The sequence below is a fragment of the Lathamus discolor genome, chromosome 6 (genome assembly GCF_037157495.1).
Source record: "Lathamus discolor isolate bLatDis1 chromosome 6, bLatDis1.hap1, whole genome shotgun sequence".
In the NCBI taxonomy this organism is placed as follows: domain Eukaryota; kingdom Metazoa; phylum Chordata; class Aves; order Psittaciformes; family Psittacidae; genus Lathamus; species Lathamus discolor.
The window spans coordinates 50,397,225-50,418,895 of NC_088889.1; the positions used below are offsets into that span (position 1 = coordinate 50,397,225).

The window sequence follows — 21,671 nt, forward strand, 5'->3', positions numbered from 1 at the left end:
GCCTCTGTACGGTTAAGTTCCTGGAAATTAAATACAAGATTATTTAGCCAAAAATGTGCTCACTGCTTCAAACAGCTCATGTGTCTGTGAAGTCCCTTCCAAGCTTAAGAGCCTGAAGTCATGCAGGGGCTCTCTAGAGCAGCATTTATCTGATCACATGTATCTAGATGACAGCACTGTTGTTCTCATTAGGATGATAACTTCTGGTACTGACAAGTGACTCCTGAAATGTTATTCCTTGCTGAAGCATCGTGGTTTTGAATGACAGGGACTGAAAAACAATGGAATATTCTCAGTACAATAATCAGCTTTTTTTTTTTAATTAAGAATTCATATATGCAGCCTATAGAACTCTGTGCAAACAGATGCAAAGAGCTTCACATAATACAGTGCCTTTTGGATTTACTTCAGTTACTTGTATGTACACCAGCTCAGTGCAATACCCTCTTCCCATGTGTATTCATGAAACTGTATTGAAAACTGAGACAGTCCAGCCTGAGACTGTTTTGTTGGGTGTGTTTGTTTGTTTGTTTTTTTTCAGAGGCACCAAAGTAGGCTTGCTCAGTCACTGTCTCTTGAGACGGAGAGCTTCCCGCTGTTGCTTCTGAACATTCCTAGAATCTTCCTCCAGACGGGGTCCTCTGATGTTCTCCCAGTTATTCAGGTCAGCCTTATTCAGCTTCTGTAGACAAACAGCAAAAATAACAGTGTGACCTTGACAGCCCATGATTTAAAGTAAGTATTATTATAAATGGTTTTCTTTTAACACAAGAAGCTCAGTATCAGTATTGGGTTGATGAACTTTCATCTACCCTGCAAGAGAAGTTCAACAGCAAGGAAAAAAAACCACATGGGAGTTACCAATATAGTTACATTAATATAGTTACATCGCTCCATCTGCTTATTAACTGAGAAATAGAAGGAAGCATTACAGCATCTGAACATGACTGAAGGTATCTTGTATTCACTTCTTCTTTCTTCCCTCACCTTGTTTTCCAGATCTGTTCTTCAACTGCAAGTCTGCCATGTACTGAAGTAGTGGAGCATTGGTATAGCTCAAGCAGAAGATTAGCAATTAGTGACCTGAAGTATCCTGTCAGCACAAATACCCTGTCAGCACAAAGCACACAGGAAAAGTTGAATTATCTAGCACAAAGACAGTAATAAGGCAATCCCCTTCAATTCATATGGGTTTAACTTCAGAGAGGTATGTAATGCTTTCTGCTGCCTAAGTTTCTCATGGCACCCAGCCATCACAGATAAGTCTCTAAGTCATAGATGAGATACGCTAACTGACCAAACTGTCAGACACTTAAAAATTATCTAGATTTTATTTACCACACTGCCTATCCCTATCATCCCCAGTCAGAAGAACTAATAACTGCCATATTTATCTAGCCTTAGAGACACACAAAAATGAAGAACAGGAGCTCTCCTGACCTCACCTATCAAGTGCTGCAGTTGAACAACACAAACATACTGCATCTCCACAGTCCTTAGAGACTGACGCTTAGAGAAGAGACTTAGAAGTCTGTTCCCAGCAGACACAGGGAATACCAGCCAGAGGGGATACTCACATACCAGCCTGTGAAACAGTAATTCAGATACAGTGGGGGTCGGCCAACAGGAGACTGAGGAGGGGGTCTGCTCCACTGCCAGAACCAGGGCTGTTCTACACACTAGTAAATAGGGCAATCCCTCATACCATTAATGATACATACTCCAGTAGGATTTAAACTTCTGGTTTATGATCAGGGCCTCATCTCAGCAAATGCTGTAAAAATACACCAGAAAATAGTTAACCCTGCCCTGAGCCTGTGGTCTAATTTGCTTACTGTCAATCATCCAAATCAATGCTAAACACTGAAGTACTTGAATAACAGTCACAGAATAATTCAACAGCTGTAACAGAACTGCTGCTATTAGTCCATGTTACGTAAAAGTTTTCTGCCACTTCTACAATTGAGGAAATTGCAATGAGTTTAGTCAGATATCAAAAGAAATAAGGTAACATTCAACAGAAGTTACATGAGAATACATACACAAACACAGCAGACTCACAAAGTAGGAGCAACTGAATTTTTTATTCAGTGGACTTGGCACTTCTTTCTGAAGAACTGTCTTCACTACTTTATACATCTTATGATTAGCCAATACTTCATTTCAACTGGATGGGATCTGAGCTGACAGAGAAGGAGGGAGAAGGAGGAAAGGTATCCATCATTCTACACAGCAGCAACTATCCATTCTGACTGCAAATTAAGAATTTATCATCTTATTCTATTGGAAGTGTCAAAGAAACTACACTGAAAATAACCCTGTGCTTTAACAGAAGCATGCTGATTTTATTAAACGCAAAGGTACCACACAACTGTGAGGATCTGAACTACTGCCAAAGGTGCCCAGCTCCCAGAGTCTGAACAAGAAACAACATTTAAAATACATATAACAAAACTTGTAGTAGCTAAAGACAGGCTATATAAAGAAGTCTATCAAGAGAGACATGCATACTGGAGATCTTTACCAGAAGTCCATATTAATCTGCCACTGAAACTTCACAAAGGCTTTTCAGAGAGAAGGTTTGTCCAAAACAGGAAGTATTTCAAAGCTAAACAAACTAGTTCAAGAAAATACTTTGGCAGTTTCCAACAGGAAGCATAAAGGTACCCAGAAAACACTGTGATATACTGACAGAATAAAGCCACGAAGGTTTATGTACAGCGAATGGCATTGCCTGAAAATACATAACGGATAAGATCTATTGACAGAGTTATTTTTATCAATTAAAATATAAAGATTAATGAATACATAGACTGTATTTTTAATTTTTATTCTCATATTTATAAAGATCATTAATATTTAGTGTCACGTATAAAAATTGTCTTTGATAATTGGCTGCAATTTGAGAAGAAAGCATCTTCTTTACTGGCACATGACAGTATCTGCAAAAATTAGCAGTTTATGGGACAGGTACCTGTTCAGTCATCAGAAGGCAGCATGATTGGACAATGCAATTTTCTAAACTGATGCTATCAATTTTGCAAGAATAGAGGACTCCTGATGCATGTGGATAAGCACAAGGAGTATCACCAGTGAAAGGGGACCTGAAAATCTGGTCTGCAATGCTTTCCTACTGTACAGGTATTTTCATAAGTATCTACCTGTGCTGGTTTTCACTGGGATAGAGTTAATTTTCTTCTTAGTAGCTAGTATGTGGCTCTCTTTTGGATCTGTGTTGAAAGGGATGCTTTCCTTATTGCTGAGCAGTGCTTGCACGGGGTTAAGGCCTTTTCAGCTTCTCACCCTAGCCCACCAGCAAGGAGGCTGGGGTGCACAAGAGCCTGGTACAATTTCTCATTTAATTTCTTTTCTCTTTTTGGCCACCTGAACTCTGCTCAACTGACTTCATGGAGACATCACATAAGGACGGTAAACTATCACTTCCACATTTTACTAAATTGAAATCCATATGAACTGGCAGCCTAAAAACCAAAAAGCTTTTTCTTCCAATTCAAATGCAGTATGTCAATCACTGGAGACTACAATGAAATGTAATCAGATCAGACCAATACCACTTTTCCTGCTTGTCTCAAATAGCCCAAAGGATATTGAAAGTTAGCTGTTTAAATTAAGATCAGTGTAGTCCATTAAATCTACTGATTCACTTCCTAAATCAGCTAAACTGCCTCTTAAAAGTACAGGTCTGACAGAAGCTGTAAATTTAAGGAAAAAAAAAGAAAAAAGAAGCTGTGCAGACAGGCACAGACAACAACAAAAAAACCCAAGCTCAACAACAAAAAAACTATTGCACCATTTGCCACGCGCTTGACTTCTAAGACTTTTGTTAAACAACTTGCCTGGTGCAAAGGTACCTCTAAGGATGTAGAGAGATCTGCACTTCTTAATTGCTGGCTCAAATGCTTGGTATTAAGCAAAAGCCATAATCCTCTGTCAGCCTTAAAATAAAATAAAATTTAAAAAAAGAGCTTGAATTCTGTTCTTGCAGGACAGCCCTCATGCCACAGTAAACAAACCGAAATCTTAAGAAATTCATTTAGAGCTACTGGTGCTCAGGCTGAGTTAATTCAAGGTGGTCACTTGCAAAAAACTATTTGACTTTGTTTTTTTGTTTCCCACATGTGAAAGGACGGATAAGAAAATCCTGTTTACTTTACAGCCCGATGCAATAAATTCTGTGATGAGCACCACAGACAGAAATTGCTCTAATTCAGAGAGACAATTATTTTCCATCGTTATAGTAAGCAAACCCATTTTCAGATAAAAGATAAGCCAGGGAAGAATGTCCTCATGGCTGAAAGATGCAGTGAAAGAAATGCATGAAACAAGCCTAGTTTTGCACAGGTGTCAAAACAGCTTGAAGACCATATAAGAGATATTTAGGAACTCTGTGATGACATATATATGCAGAAGTACAGTACTAAGGCTAAAGCTGAAACTGCTGTCTTGTGCATAAATCTTAACTTTATCATCACACTGATATGGCCTTATTGTTTTTTTTGACAGCTTTCTTCAAGAGCCAACTTTCTGACATCTCATTTTCTTAATATAAACTTAGTGTTACTTAGTTTAGGATGTGACATGATTTAATATCTGTGATCAGTGATTCAATAATCTGTGATTTAACAGACTGTGAATAGTGATTAAATCCTAAGATTCTAAACATTCTTTTTTTCCAACTAGAGAATGTTCTGGTTTTATGTTCTTAGTATACAAGCAAGTCAATAAGCAGCATGCTATGGCCAGAATAAGATTTTTCTGTTCATCAAGACAATTTGTTTTGTTTTGGTTTTCTACACGTAAAAATCCAAAGAGCTGCTTTGCTTTTTGGCTTTCCTGAAGACTGGCAAAAAATACAATGCTAAAACCAACAGAAGTTTTGTTGCTTACTTCAGTGGCATACAGTATCAGCCATCTATGGCACAATTACCTGATTTATGGTGAACTCATTTAAAGACTGTTTCCCTATTTTCCCTTTACTTATGTCAATTCAACACCATGTGGAGCTATGCCCCAATCACAAAAATAAAAGATTAGGAAAACAAATGCATACTGCTTATGAGTGAATCCTGTTTAAGCATTAAGACCCGGCAAACACTTGAACTGGCACACCTGGAGGAATCATTGAGAGAAACCAGAAACATCTTCAAGTGGCTATATTGTAAAAGATGTGTATCAAGGAACAGCATCACCAATTTGTCTGTGCATCATTTTTCCAATTTTTTCTAGGATCAGAACTTGCCTCCATCTCAGAGATGTCACAGAATTTAATTAATATTTGCAGAGTGCTGTCATAGTTTTGTGTGGAAATACTAGAGTGATGCAAATTACCCAGTAAACCGAACAATTATAGCACTTGGTTAAGACTACATGATTACACAGCCCTGAGTTTTTAAAATAACAGAAAATACTATAGGCAGATAGACTTCCATCTAGGAACTAGGGTTTGCCATGATTTTCTCCTAACTGACAGTTTCCCTTCTTAAAATGAAGGATGTCTGAATAATCATGTTAAATGTCAGAGGATAACCCAGAGCCATTTATGCATTACACCTGCAGATCACCCAAGATGCACTTCCCGGTCACAAACTCTACGGGCAAAGTCAAGGGAACTCATGCATAGGTCATTTACTTTCAGCTTACCTTCTTTTCTTCAGCAAAAATGAAACTCTGAAAGATCCACTGTAAAGAATAGCATGAGTGCAGCAGTACACCTTCAAGATCAAACATCCAAAATTCAGCAAATTCCACCTTTAATTAAGCAATGAAGTACATTTTCATTTCCCTTGTGTATGGGAGTTTTCTCAAGCTACAGATAATGTTCCCCAGAAAGAGAAGGACTTCTTATTAAGGGTTATCTCTGAATTTACAGCCTGGGAGACCTAGCCAAGTTAACAGCACCAAGGCATTTCCCAACCTTGAGAGCTTGATCTTGCAAACTTTCTACCATATTAAATTTTGTCAAGGTATGTCCTAGTTACTGCAGCACAATCCTCTAAAAGAAGAGCGGTCAGGGACAGGCTTTTGGGATGTTTTCAGGATCTTGTTCAACTTCTATAAAGGTGAGCTTGGCTGAAGGGGATACGTGATCTTTTGAAGTGCAAGAGTGCAGTAAGAGCATAAAATGACAGTTCTGTGGCTGGTAGGAAGAACATACGGATTTCCACAGCATATCCTTGTCTGGAACCAACAAAAGCCTCCTGACTCCACAGAGAAGGTTTATTTCAAGCATCTTGCTAGAATTATAAATACTTGGAAATGTCAAGAATTTTTTTTTAATTCGTGTATATAGAATCTGGCACTTTATGTCCACCTAATAATGATAAAAAGATACTCTAATCACAAAAGAAAGAGGTGTATGAGGATCAAAATGTATTAGATTCATAATGTGGTTTTCCTTCTGAAGAGATGTGAAAAATAAGCTTTTACAGGTTTTTATGTAAGAAGAAGCTGTGATGAACATTACAGCGAAAGGCTAAGAGATTACCACAACAAGAAATGATCCGTTGCCACTATGAAACTACTTGAGAAGTGGGTGGGTATAAGAAAAGAAACAACTAGAGAAGGCTTACAACAATATGTTAAATTAAACTTAAATCCAGGCCATCAAACAACTACCTTAAAGTAACGCGCTCCTTCAAATCATCAACCAACCTTACTGAGTAGTTGACCCTTCTGAACTGGTGAGTTAAATCCTCTGCTTCTCACATGCTTCTCCTCTATCCTGGCCTCAAGCTATTTCAGGTAACAGTCACACACAGTTTGTGTAGTTAGAATCACAGAATAGTTCGGTTGGAAAGGACCTCAAGATCATCCAGTTCCAACCCCCTGCCATAGGCAGGGACACCTCACACTAAACCATCCCACACAAGGCTTCATCCAACCTGGCCTTGAACACTGCAAGGGATGGAGCAATCACAACCCCCCTGGGCAACCGATTCCAGTGCCTCACCACCCTAACAGGAAAGAATTTCCTCCTTATATCCAATCTAAACTCCCTCTGTTTAAGTTTTAACCCATTACCCCTTGTCCTGTCACTACAGTCCCTGATGAAGAGTCCCTCCCCAGCGTCCCTATAGGCCCCCTTCAGATACTGGAAGGCTGCTATGAGGTCTCCACGCAGCCTTCTCTTCTCCAGGCTGAACAGCCCCAACTTCCTTAACCTATCTTCATACGGGAGGTGCTCCAGTCCCCTGATCATCCTCGTGGCCCTCCTCTGAATTTTCATGTTTTTGATTATTTTAAAAGTGTGCAAACTCCATGGTCAGTCTCCACCATCATCTTGTATCACATTTTTCCGTTTGATCAGTAAGCCTCTTAGGACAGAGAGTAACCCACACTCTGACAGTAACTTGCTACTGCAGAGTATATTTGTACAGTATAATTTGAGCCTTAAAGATGGCTTGCAGTAATTTGAGACTAAAAGAACGCATAAGAATTGTATAACAATGTTTTAAAGTATATTTCAAATTTAGCCTAAGCATCCATGTGGGCATCATCTGGAACTATGCTGACAGCCACAGAATATTCCAGATAGTGTTTATGAAATTGGCAAAAAAAAGCAAAGCAAAGCAAAACAAACAGAAGGATATTCTTGCAAAAAGCCACTTTGCCTGGTTGACAAGACAAGAACAAGAGCTTCCTTCAAAACTATCTACCTGTTTTGCTGTACCCCTCTTCAGAGGCACTCCGCGAGAGGAATGTATATAGCCTCAGCTGTGCAGCTAAATTCCCATACACTAAAGTTACTAACTAAAGCTACTTCATACCAAAGATCTAGCAATTCCCCAGAGGGGGCCCATTAGTATGACAGAAGTGCTTAACTTTTCCACCTAGTCAGCTGCATAAGAAAATATTCCCAATACTGCCAGGTAGAAGCTAGCAGCATCCCTTAGGACAGTAAATGAAAGAATTCAGCCATGCTGTGTGGATGCCACTTTCCCTACTCAAACTTCTTTTCTGTAACTGAGACAACACACAGTGCTGGCCCTAACATGGTAAGAGTTGGTTCGTTCCTCTAGGACTAAAAGAAAAAGCATAAAGGGAGCACAAGCAGGTATGAAGGATTCTGTTCTGGAGAAAGGAGAAAGGGTGAGGAGAAGATGTTATTTAAAATAGGCATTTATATGTCTTGACCATGTTTGCTGTCTGACTGCACTGTTAACTGCTTCACTTTGTTTTCCATCTGTGAGAAATGAGTGTTTTCTTATGGGATAAGAGAAGTGCAAATGCCACACACATGAAAGAAACAACTCACAGTTAAAGAAAACCATGTGCAAAAAGATACATCATAAATATAACCACAAAAGAATTTACAGGACTGTTCAATAGAGATGAGTTCCAGTAAAAAGGAATACCCTGTGAAGTTTCCTCTGGAGGCTGAGTGTCTTTCTTCCTGTAAGAAGGCTTTTCCACCAGAATTCTTCCTGTGCCATACCAGTCACCAAAACACACCTTCTTGTGTTTCTCTGATCACATTTTGAACTATGGCACACAAGACTTGAGATGTCAAAAAGAAAAGGAGCAAACTATAGCCTCACTATATCCTCGCTACATCCACTCAGAATAAAATGACTAGCACAAACTATTTTAACTAAAATCCTTGACCCTGGCAGTTTCCATTAATAATAAGCTATTATCACTTTGTTCTTCTCTACAAAACAGTAAGTAATGAAAAATTACAGTGAAATAAAACCTCAAGATCATTTTACACATGAATAAACTGAAATCCAAGAAACCCCACTCATCCCAAATACCTGAAGGACAACTGGAACCTAATGGCTAGGCTGGACAATGCACTGACCACAAAGAGCTCATGGAAGGGATGGAGCAATTAAAGGATGAAAGAACAATAACTCAATCTCATTTAGTGTCACAACAGTCACTAAGGAGGGCTTTTTTCCCAACATGTTTGTCATATCTCAAACAGCTCAAGGTATTTAGCCCCTAGTATCTTCACAGACACTGAAATAAATCTACTCATTATCCTAATCTATTAATTCTTCAACAACAGCAAATTCGCTACTCCTCTGGTACTGATAATGGCAGCGACAAGGTACTTACTGATTTCAGCTACTGGCATTGAGGAATTACTTTCCTTCTAGAGTAGTCCTGATGTCCAGACACTTCAATGCATTTATTTAGTACTATAAATTACTATGTTACTAAAAGTTTCATCCTTTCTGTTGGCACTACAACCCCTGTAGTTACGTCAAATGAACATTAACTGGCTTGAATCTTTTCCAGAAAGGCTTATTCAAATTCTTCTTTTACTCTTAAGACTGGAAATACACAGGTTCTGTTCCCAAGCCACCACTCCATGTATCTGCTTTTACTTTCTGAATTGTCCTGAATAAACATTTTAATACTGCAATTGCAATACTTTCGCTGTAAGTCTCAGGACAAATAGTTACACAATTTTTGTCCAGAGATAATGTTGACCTTTTAAGATTTATCAGACTATGAGGAACAAAAACTGTTCAATATTCATATACTTAAGAAAGCAGCGTTCTCTAGACTGAACATTCACAGACCAGCATATACTTACTCCACTCACTTATGCCATGCTGAGTCCAATAGCTTGCAACCAGTTGAAAGAAAAAAATTAAAACAGTTTTGATACTCTGAAAGGCACAGAACCTATTTTTCTTGCTGTTTTGTTCAAACAATGTTCCCATGTACTAATAATGGACCTTACTTCTAAGTTTAATATCCTTGCTGAAATAAAAAAGAAAAGAATCTTAAGTAGCTAGCACCTACTTCTTATGAAGGTATTTATATATATAACTAACATTGGTTCTGGTACCTTTAAAGAGATTTAAATTGTTACATTTCTTTTAAGGCACTTTCTTGAGCCCTAAGTTGATGCATTCAGCCTGTTCTGCAACCTATCCCATTTTTAAAGCCCTGTTCAAAACGCAGACAACAGAAGTAGAATCATGGAATGGTCTGAGTTCGAAGGGACCTTAAAGATCACCTCGTTCCAACCCCCTGCCACAGGCAGGGACACCTTCCACTAGACCAGGTGAAAGCCCCATCCAACCTGGCCTTCAACACTGCCAGGGATGGGGCAGCCACAGCTTCTCTGGGCAACCTGTGCCAGTGTCTCACCACCCTCATAGTAAAGAATTTCTTCCTGATGTCTAATCTAAAAATACCCTCTTTCAGTTCAAAACCATTCCCCCATTAAAGTATAGTATTTCAGCACTAGCCTCATTAGTGCCACAGCCAGAAGTAAAATCACCTGCTCCTACCGCCTATCACTCCTGTTTATATTCATAAAGACTAAATTAGCTTTATGTGGAACAGCATCAAGGTAGAAGATCAATTCAAATTATTTATTCACTCACTCCTAAATCTTTTCCAGAGCTGCTGCTTTCCATAGTGCAGTCCACTCTGGCCTGCCTTTCCAATTTTTTAAACATCTTTGGCTGCTTTAAAAGGTACTTTGCTTATTTAATGGACCCACCTTACCACATCATACAAACAACTGTCTGTCCCTGCCTTGCTATACTTTTACTGTTTCAATACTTTCGTGTCACATGCACATCAGTAATGATTCTACAATTTCTTCCATATCCCTGAAAAATGTAGTCAGTTTTGCCCAGATATATCCCAAATCTCACAGAACACTTAAAAGTATCACTGTCCTGTCCGCTTACGATTCTCAAAGAACCGTAATTCCCAGATTGCGACTTTCAGCATCTGTTGAAGTCTTCCACGCATTTTCTTGGAACTCTGCTATAAACCAGCAGACCCTAACAGATATTAAGTAACATCTTGTTTGGTTATTGAGAGGTTTGGAAGTACATCTCTTGTCTCTTCTGATTTGAATACTTTTTTCTCTAAAAGAAATATAAATAAATTTCTTGAATGATGCTACTCTGTCAACATGGTTACTCGTGATTTTACATCCTCATTTTATTCTTACTCTCCTGCAACACCATCCTCTTACCCATATCCTTGTCAGCTTATCAGACAACTCTCTGATGTCTTTACTCAATCTTCTCTGCTTTATAACTTCTCATTTACTGTTTCCATAGAAATCCTTCACACTTCTTATTTATTGTGATTTTTTTTGACTCTGCCTTCAATTGCCAGTGGCTCTCATTGGATATCACATACTTGATTCAAACTTAACTAACTTTTCTATTTTAACATGTTAATAAATTCCACTTGAAGATGTTGTTTATTTGATTGAAAAAACCTAAACAATTCTTTATTCTGGAGACTGACGTAACTGACTAAGGCCAGCTTTTTTAGTGTGCACTAGACCATTAATTTCACAGTTCAGAAACCAAGTGTTACGAATTAGGAATGTTATTTTGAGATTGCATTCAAACAATGAAAAGGAAAGTACTGTGAATGTTAAACACCTGTGAGAATGTTTTTCATTCATCATATTAACCAGGTTTTTATCCCCTCTCTTTCAAACACTATATTTGTGCTTTCAAATAAAATACTCTAGGCTTTTGTCACAGGTCAAACATTTGACATTTTTTACAGGGTGCTCTACAAGACCCAGATCAGCAGCCGAACTACATTCACATTAGTACCAGCGTCACTAGTGGACAGAGGCATGATTTATTGGCCAAAAGGAAGCAACAAGCACTAATTGGCCATATGAGGACACATAAGTGTGTGAGAGAAATATAGAAAGAGCAGGGAAGACATGCAAGGGTAGCTTGCTCTTCTGTCATGTCCCAAGGCCCAAGATAAATGGCATTATTAACAGATCTGAGATACAAGAAATTCAGCACAAATTACACATGCAAATTCTTTCTTCCTTAGAATAAGAAAATATACCTATATGAAACAAAATACTTTTGGTGTAGATTGAGAAGATATACTTAAGTAAATTATAAGGTGAAAAACTGGCTCAATGTCAATCTCCTCACAGTAAACTGATTAAATCTCTGATTACAACTTTTTTAATCACCACCAACACACTGGAGACAAAATGCAGAATTCAGTATGTTCGAAATCATAGAATCATAGAATAGTTAGGGTTGAAAAGGACCTTAAGATCATCTAGTTCCAACCTCCCTGCCGTGGGCAGGGACACCTCACACTAAATCATGTCACCCAAGACTCCATCCAACCTGGACTTAGACACTGCCAGGGATGAAGCATTCACAACTTCCTTGGGCAACCCATTCCAGCACCTCACCACTTTCACAGTAAAAAAATTCTTCCTAAAACATCTAACCTAAACTCCCCCTGTTTAAGTTTTGCAATACGCACATAAAGGCTTATGTTTACAGCAGAAAATTATGACTTTCTAAAAGAATTTAGTATGTATTTAATATGTACATTTCTATAAGGACAATAAGTTATTTATAAAAGTATTAGGGAAGGCCAATAGACATTTGCATGCATCAGGTAACCATGCTTCAGAAGAGCTGGCTTGGTATCCTCAGTAACAGCTGCAGATATAATGCTAATAAAACTGTAAAATAAGGCTTTACATATCAAAACAGCAACCTTTTTTTTTTCCTAACTGCCCCTAATCTATCATGCCCTATTTAGTAGCAGCCACCAGTGTAAACCTCCAGTGTGACCTATATACAGAATTAGAAGATGTTCTTAAGACCTGCCTTTTGGACAAGTAAAAAATAAATGGGGAAAACCCCTAGCCTTGAACACACAGGGTCCATGGAATCCTGCTTTCCTAAATGTCAGCTGTAACTCTCTGATTGGCTAGATTTTGTCCACCAGAATATACAGAGGTAACATTGAATAAAACTGCCACATACTCGGTGTGGAGGCTGCTGGTATGAAGCATGAAATGCATATGCCTAGTGCTTGCAAGTTGGTGTCCATAGTAAAGCATCTATTGAGATTAGAGCTCAAAACAATAATCTGAATCTATTTTCATTATGTTGAAATGCCAATTTTTGTTGAACTGCAAAGTTTTTTTGAACTGCTGTGCCCTCTATAACATCCAAACGCTACCTTGGAAGAATTTCAGCCTGGGAACTCTCTGCAATTTAGATTAAGAAAAAAAAATAAATAAAAAGATTGCTTGTGTCATTTCTGTCCATCAGGAAGGAGCCTCATTACCCAGGCAAGCTTGTAATATGTCATTATGCCAGTTGTATTTTATTACCATTGATTTATCTATAAAGATAATGCAGTTACGGCCATTTAAATATTATCCTTCAGCTATTTACTTCTGGAGAGCCAGCAAGTCATATCTGAATACAGATCAGTTGATTTTGAGGTTAGGTATTGTGTTAAACAGATATATGTGGTTCTTTTTACTGCTTGTGGTTCTTCCACATAAATAAACCAGAGCAGCCTTACTGGAAAGTGAGAGACACAATAATCCCAGAGACAATCAGAACTTAATGGATTTGTATTTTTTGAGTTTTCACTGGAGCTCTCCATATGTACTCAGGGATCAAATCTTTTTATTCCCTACACAGATCGTTTTATTCCCTTTTTATACATCACAAACTACAGTTCTTTGCAGAAGGGGGACAGCCCAAAACTGTTTACAATAGTGGTAAAACACTGCCACAAACCTGGCAGGTAGGCAGATGTTCTGTGAAATTAGGCATGTGAAAATACAAAAGTTATTTTTATTTCAGAAAAACGAAAAAGAGTAATGCAAAAGAAAGCTTTTATTAGCAAGACCATATGCAGCCACTTGGACACCTAAATATGAGAGCTATGGGTGCAATCAAGCTCTTCAAAGGCTTGTTATAGGAATGTGGTACGGGAAGAAAAAGAAACCCTGTGTTCAGCATACGGACCATCGAGATAGATAAAGCATTAGCTGGACATTTTATCCAAGTACTTTTAAGACATAACAAAAATTCTCTTAAACAGCTTTACCCTTTGTTTCTGGATAAAGGGAGACTTTTTCTCATTTTCCTAACATGACTTTATTTAGGCCTGAAGATTTATGAATCTCTGGATATTAAATTGGCTAAAACAGCCATTTTCGAGCTCAGTAATATTTGAGGAAAATGAATCATTGAGGAAAGAGTGAAATATTTCTCTATTTTCTGAAATACTGAAAAACGAATGGCAGTTTTCGAAAGACACACAGTAAGTTTTTGAAGCAAGAAATAACAGAAAGCACATCAAGCACATTGTGCTGCAATTTGGTCTAAAGACCATCAAAACCTCGTGCAGTACAAGCGCTGACATATAGGTACACACATTCCATCTAAGGCCAACATCAGCCCTACATTTATAGACTAGTTAACCACAGAAATAGTGGAATTTATTTGTACTGCTGTACGTGGTACCCGGACATCAAAGTAAAGCTGTGTTCAGAAAGAAGCACTGCATGTTCAAAACCCTTTCTTTACATAAAACCTCGTTTTTATTGGACATCAGTGAGTCAAAAGCAGATGGCTGATCTAATTTTAGTTAGGGACAGATACAACCCACCAGTGCCCAGGGTAATCAAGGGTAGCCAAGCTTACGAGCCCTAAGCAACAAATTTATTTTACCTCATATTCAGATTCCAGTGTCACAGTGTTCTGTTTTAATTTTTCTTTCAAAGCTGGATCAACCTGCAAGACAAACAAAAATACAGCAAAAATGTTTGCTTTAAGGAATTTTTTTTTTTTTTTTAAGAAACCTTAACCTCAAATAAACTAAATATTGGCACAAGCAAACCCTCCTCTCCTTTAAATGAGTTTATGTGCTATTTTTTCATGTACCAGGATGAGACAGGTCAACAGCCAAACTCTTCAAATCAAAAAAGAAGCATACTTGAAACTAGCCCTGCATTTGTATGACCTGTGTAACTCTTCAGTTCGAAAATGTGAAACTAAAGAAAGCCTTAAATGAAACAAGACCAAGAAAGAGAAAATTCTTATCACATTACATATTTTCCTCCTGAATGCTGTGTTCAATGAGTAGGTATACAACACATTCTGGTTTTCGAAGTCTAAGCATGAGTCAAACATCCATTTTTGGGGGGAACACACAGCTCTTTCTTAGTTTTGATTCTGTACTGACAATGCCAGTAATTCCTGCCACCTTTGAGAATTTGTTCAAGGAACAAATGCAAGAACAGACATGCCAGTGAACCACAGCAGATGTATTCCACGTTTTAACTGCTCCAGAGCCCAAAATAAGTTATGTTCATCCCTCCCTTTGCTAAGTAACATCTGTCTCCCACAGGCCTAAGAATAAAAGCAAAGGAGAAAAAGATAATTAGCATTCTTCGTGCTTAGAGAACACATTTTATGTTCTCCTCAGACATCAGCCATGTATGCAGCATTCAGACATAGTCTGTAGGCTAATCAATTAAAAGATCAGATAAATCTACCATGAGAAAACATTCTCACTTTCAGACCTTAAATACAACCAGTGTTAAACAAACCGGATGTGTAAGGAGACTGGCAATGTGCTTAGTTCTACATCCCTGGTACACTAGTCTAACTAAAACTAGTTCAGTGAAGAAAAGTTGTTATTCTTCACTTACTGCTTCTTCATCTGAATGAAAAGGGCACAGTTATCATCAACACAACCAACCTGAAATGTCTATAAGCAGTCTAGAAAAGAAAAAGGAGGTAGCACATGATACAGAATTTGCCTGGTTGATGAGAAGACCCATTTTCAGATTGTGCACCAACAAAAGCTCCTCATCTTCAGAGGTACTTGAAATACGTATACTATCTGTATTAATACTGCTCTAAAGAAGAATTTCCCTAAGCCATAATGTTCCTCTTGATTACAGTTACTGCCTACTAGTTAGTATGCAGCCTGTGAGACTTCAATTCCTATGGATGCTCAGACAGGCAAGTCTAACACCATGGCCAGAGTTTTGACTTCCCTATCTCATCACAAATCTGGCCATAGAAATATATGTATTTGCAACCTCCAGACTCTTTACACATGGGAAAGAAGCCAAAACATCTAAAATGGTTACAGTTTGTACAGGATACAGCTCCCACCTTCTTTGTAATTAAAAAAGCTGTATAAAACAAGGCACTGTCTCTGCACTGGCCCTCAACATCAGATAAAAAATTAAATGCTATTTCTCTGCCTTGGCATTCAAGGCTTCCATAGAACTGCCCCTCGTTAAAGATGAATTGCCTCACTCCTGTGACCATGACCTCAACAACAGCCATGCTTCATTAGAACAACAAACCCATCCATCACATGTGCAGAAATGCAAACTCTTTGGGCAGCCAGACAGGCTTTGGAGCTTGCTTTCACAGAGATAAGAGTGATCATGGACCTCACTGTATTCAGAACTAAATGCAAACACTATTTGTTATGCTTGGGGTTCTCGCAGTACACATATGGGCAAGGGAAAACAAATACTCCAGAAGTAAAGGAGCAAGAGAATTTTATTTCTTCGTACACTTTCCCTTCATTTAATAATAAGGCACCCAAGAAAACATAGTTGGAGCAGCATTTTTAGTTAATTAACCATAGCCATAATTTATCTTACAAAGACAGCTCAATATCCCCACTATCAAGTTTTATTTTAACAATTTTTAGTTCTCTTGCATGACCACATTTGTGTAAGGTAAAGGGAAACAAGCAATCTACTACTGCTCCTCCCAGCCCCCTCTGTCCTCAGACTTCCTTGTGTCTTCTTTCTTTATTGCCTCACAGAGGGAGAAGACTACCTAAAACTGAGACACAGCATCCCAACACTCACAACTTTTGATGCTGTAGCTTTAATATTAACAAAAAAGCAGGAATAAAAGAAGCTAATTAAAATTTCTCAGGAAAAAGTTATCTTGTAAACAAGAGATGGAGAAGCTGCTGCTTCTTCAGAACCAGGAATTTTATTCAGCAAATTAACAAAAAAGGCTCATTAAACCCTGTTTTGAGGGCAAACTATACCCGCATCTTGTCAAGCTTTTAATATTTAACATACAGGTACATGAAAGACTTAAAGTCCACTCTGCAGAGCATACTATTTTGCTTGAAGTTCCACAAAAACAAAAAGTGACACAAGCACACAAGTGTGCATTTCTTCATCCTTACCTTCTCTTATCTTTACCTTTATTGCTCCCTACATACTTACCCATGTAGTATAATTTAAACATACTTGACTCCACGCAGAAATTGAGTCATCTGCACATTCTAAAGCCTTGATTGCAAAACCCTGTTTTGCAGTTGCCAAATGGAAACAGACAGGTTATCATTTTCAGAACCAAGATGGCAGTTGAGAAGAAGTGTATTATAAAGTCCTGTTTCCACAGTGTTTGCACGATGCTGCACTATTTTTGCAACATCACAAGAACAACAAAAAAAAAAAAAACAAACCAAAACAGAATGGTGCTATTTTCATTCAGAAAAGGCAGATAAATATCAACATGAGCCATGGTCGCAGATCATAACTAGGGAACACTTAAAATGGGGGCAGAGCCATTAAAGTGCCCATGCCAAAGCAGTAGCTCCTTTGTATTACACATTTGCCACAATATCCAAATAAAAACACATACATTTTGCTTCCATGATGACTACTATGCCAACACACATGCTGCCAAATGAGCTAGAAGTATTCAGCTATGTACTGGTAAATGAATCATCAGCTAAATTATGAATACAAATCTCTATTAGTAAATATGATAGGGGGAGCAGAAAAAGTCCAAATGCCAAAGTAGCCTGGCAGTGTCCTCTGCACCATTATCTAGGAGGCAGGAAGGAACAGGAAAAAATATCCCTTTATGCTAGCAGACTCATTCTTGTCAGGCAAAATCTCAGACTCTCCTTTAAGTCCATTTACAGTCAAGCTTTGTTTTTAAATATGGAATTCAAAGATGTGTAGAATAATAATTACAGCGTAACTTCATGTTAAATTCTTACTGAAATACTTGATGTAAGTATTCAGACAGCTTTCATGAGATGGTGACTACAAGGCTTCAAAACCAATGCTGTAAATTGCATTTTTCAAGTCTTTACTGTTGTTTTGTTGTTTTTTTTTTCCTGGGGTGTGGGTTGTTTTCTGTTGGTGGGGTTTTTGGTTTGGTTTGTTTTTTTTGTTTTGGCTTTCTTCCTATGCAGCACTTGTGGCAAAAATGAACAAAACATTCTCACAGTTATTTTGTGTATTACATCAATTAGAAGTGCAAGGGCAGGTATATTGACAAATTTCAAAAAGGGTTAAAGAAGAAAGTTTTCAAATTAGAATCCTGTCCCTTTTCAGACTCCACTGTTCCTGCAGATTTATCTTTCCTTAATTTCAAAAGATACAGACTTAAGAAAAAATAAATTCTTAGACGGCTAAAAGTAATAGGGGTTAAGCACAAAAAGATTCCTAGAAATCTTAGTAGGCAGCTATTTGAGGCTTTAAATACCTAAAAAAAAATTTAAAATGTGGCTGCCACTTGTCTTTTTAAGGATGACAGTTCAATTTTCCAATAAGAATCTGGGCAGCATTTCTAGGTGGAAAAAAAGGTGCATCTCAGGGTGCAGACAAGAGGCATCACTTTAGGGCAAAGCAGGAATATCTGGTGCTTGCCATCCCTGCCGAACCAGGGACTCCTGCAGCTCACTGTGACAAACTGTTGGCCTCTTTATACTCGTTTCAGCAAAGCGAAATTTTGTTTATGACACAAATATTTCTGGTACAGTTAAAAACCTAAATGTGCTGCTACTAAAAAATATCTCTAGCTAACAATTTTGCACTCATCCTCAGTGACCACAGCTCATTTTGGTTCAGAGGCAAATAATACAGACAGAAAGTGACTGTGCAATTTGTGAATGTCACTAACTTTACCTCCAGGATATGGAAAGAACAGCTCTCCCACAATGGAACCCAAAGAACACTACTGCGATTCCCTTTTAATGTTCAGAGGGATGGAACACCTCTCCTATGAAAAAGGCTGAGAGAGTTGGGGTTGTTCAGCCTGAAGAGAAGGCTCTGGGGAGACCTTATTGTGGCCTTTAAGTACTTAAAGAGGGCTTTATTGGGAAGATGGAGACAGAATTTTTAGTAGAGCCGTTGCGATAGCACAAGGGGTAAAAATTTCAAACTACAAAAGATTTAATCTAGATGGAACTAAGATATTTTTCACAATGAGGGTGGTAAAACACTGGCACATGTTCCCCAGAGAGGTGGTGGATGCGCTATCCTTGGGAGACATTCAAGGCCAGACTGGATGTGGTTCTGAGCAACGTGATCTAACTGAAGATGTCCCTGCTCATTGCAAGGGGGGTTGGACTGGATGATCTTTAAACGTCTCTTCCAACCTCAACCGTTCTATGAAACAGGGGAATGCAAAGCAGACTAGTAGTGTCACTCCTGTTCAGCATTCAGAGTCGATTCATATTCTAATTTTCAGGGTAGCACCCCAGCTGTCCACAATACATGTATGCCTGGATCTCTAACTTAAATAGCCACCTTCCACAAGCAGTCTCTCTCAGACATAACCATTATTATTTATTTGTCCACTTACTATTTGTGACCACGGGTTTTAGCACCAACCAAGTCTCCAATACACTACATCTTCTAAAATTAAGGGTTCAGTTACTATACAAAGAAACTGTCAGGAGAAAACCATGTCATGAGAAGAGAACTGTGCTTTTAACAGTCTCCTCTCACAAAAGTCACTGCAGTAAATTGTATACTGGTATCCAGAGACAGGCATGTACTGACCAAATATTTGCATGCCAAAGTCTTAGAAAACTTCCCCTCCAGCAAGCATTTCCAGAAGGCAGTAGAAGACGTTTCTACACTAAAACTAGTTATTTTTCTAAAACATGAGTATCCTTTCCTATCCTATCCTCCACAAAAAGAATATCCCATTGAAAAAGATTCTACCTTTTAATCTGGAAATGGGGAAAGACAATGGCTTGAATGCAATGAACATGAATTAACCTTGGTTTATTTTCATCTGCTCACACTAGGATAAAAGATGGGACACAATTCTGCTGCAGTATCCACAGCACAGAGAGTCCACAAAATGATCATTTATATGAAATTCTTCATTTTGCTCTCCCCACCCATTCTTTAAACTTAAGAGTAAATTAGAACCACCAGGTCTGGCTCTCCCAAAAGAAAATCTTCTTTGAAAAACATTTAACATATGCCTAACTCCCCTAAATGGAAAATCAGCACTCTTGCATGGATCAGTCAGCTTTTATCTTCCTTGACAAGAAAAGACTCCCATAAAATGTTACAAAAGGCTGTCATAAATATTGCAAATCGTGGTCTCTGAGCAGAAAGAAGCTGTAGACAAGAGAGGATAAACCCCAGGACTCAGGAAGTGCAGTGTAAACCACAGCAAAGCTGATCACCATTCTACTTAAGGAATTAAAGAAACAAAGCTTATAAAGACTGTAAAGTACAACAAAAGTTGTACTTATGCCAAACTCCTGGCATACATTTTTTGGCAACAGAGAAGGGCAAGGCAAAACATACCAAGTTGTGTAGCTTCATTTACAAGATCCTTTAACTATTATTTATAATGTTATTATAACATTTAATGTTATTATAACATTTAATACGTTAAAAACACTCAGGTTACATTCTTCACTAAGAAGGTGGTGAGGCCCTGGTACAGGGTGCCCAGAGAAGCTGTGGCTTCTCTGTGATGTCTTCAGCCGGACATTGAGCCATTGACCACAACTCTTTGTGTCCAGCTGGAGACCAGTAACGAGTGGTGTCCCTCAGTTGGGTGTTGGGACCGGTCTTGTTCAACATCTTTGTCGCTGACATGGACAGTGGGATTGAGTGAGCCCTCAGCAAGTTTGCCGATGACATAAAACAATGCAGACATTTCCAAAGGAGCAATACAAAATCTTACTATAGCAGCAGTTCCCAGAGTTACAGTACACAGTGCACCAGTCATCTCCTAAAATCCAAATCTTTTATTTGCTTTCAGATGGACCAAAAAAAAAAAAAGACCTACAATCCCAAAGCCTGGACCATACATTTTCACATGATAATGCCATGGAAAATGCAATTGAGCTAATTGCATAAAAAAAGCCAATATGATGATCCCATACTTCAGCAAGCACTTAAGCATTTCTAGATTTCTCATATATAAGGTCATCAAAACTAACAGAAGTTTTATAGCTTTCAGTTCTGAGAAGAAAGTACTCAGGCATTTAATCAATGATTTGTATGCTTTTGCATCCAGCTTGATTTGCAGGTGCACAATTTTATTTGATTTATAAAATACAAATCAAAGCTCTAAACCTCAATTTCACAGTAAAATTCAGTGCAAAATTTGTTCCTTCCAGTATAAAGTATTTCAATAGACAAAAAAAACCAACCCATAAGTCTGGAACCAATAGGAAGACCCTTAGTACTTCTGAAAGGACCCTGCAAGGAAAAGCAAATTTTGCTGCATGCATAAAGATGAACCAGTTCCAAGTATAGACCCAACCACACCTCTTCCCTCAAAGTCATAATGGCAGAGCTCTCCAATACAGGATGTCAAAGCTGGCATTCCTGGGCTTTGCTACATCTTTTTTTTCCCCACAATCCAACAGTACAAAGAGAGGAACATGCTATGTGTCTGTGCAAGGTCTCCCAATCTCCTTTCTACTTTCTTCCAAAAAAAGAAGTATAGGAGTATAGGACCTCCCAGGTGAAATGGCTGGAGTATGCCAGCCACAGGTGTAAACTATGGAAGAAAGACAAAAGCTGGTGAGAGAATTCTATGCATTTATTTATTATCACAGAAAGGAGTGAAGAGTAAGGCAACAGCACATTCCTT

At 38.3% G+C, this 21,671-nt stretch overlaps 1 protein-coding gene across 1 annotated transcript in view; it reads right to left on the bottom strand.

The window, feature by feature from the left end:
* Window positions 1-287: 287 nt before the first annotated feature.
* LOC136017984 (cytochrome c oxidase assembly protein COX16 homolog, mitochondrial) overlaps window positions 288-21,671 on the bottom strand; it is a 48,340-nt gene continuing 26,956 nt past the window's right edge. The window contains exons 3-4 of the mRNA XM_065686796.1: window positions 14,484-14,546; window positions 288-682 (exon numbers count right to left, since the gene is read on the bottom strand). Coding sequence (XP_065542868.1) covers window positions 566-682; window positions 14,484-14,546 — 180 coding nt within the window. The 3' untranslated portion in view covers window positions 288-565. The remainder of the gene's footprint in view (window positions 683-14,483; window positions 14,547-21,671) is intronic.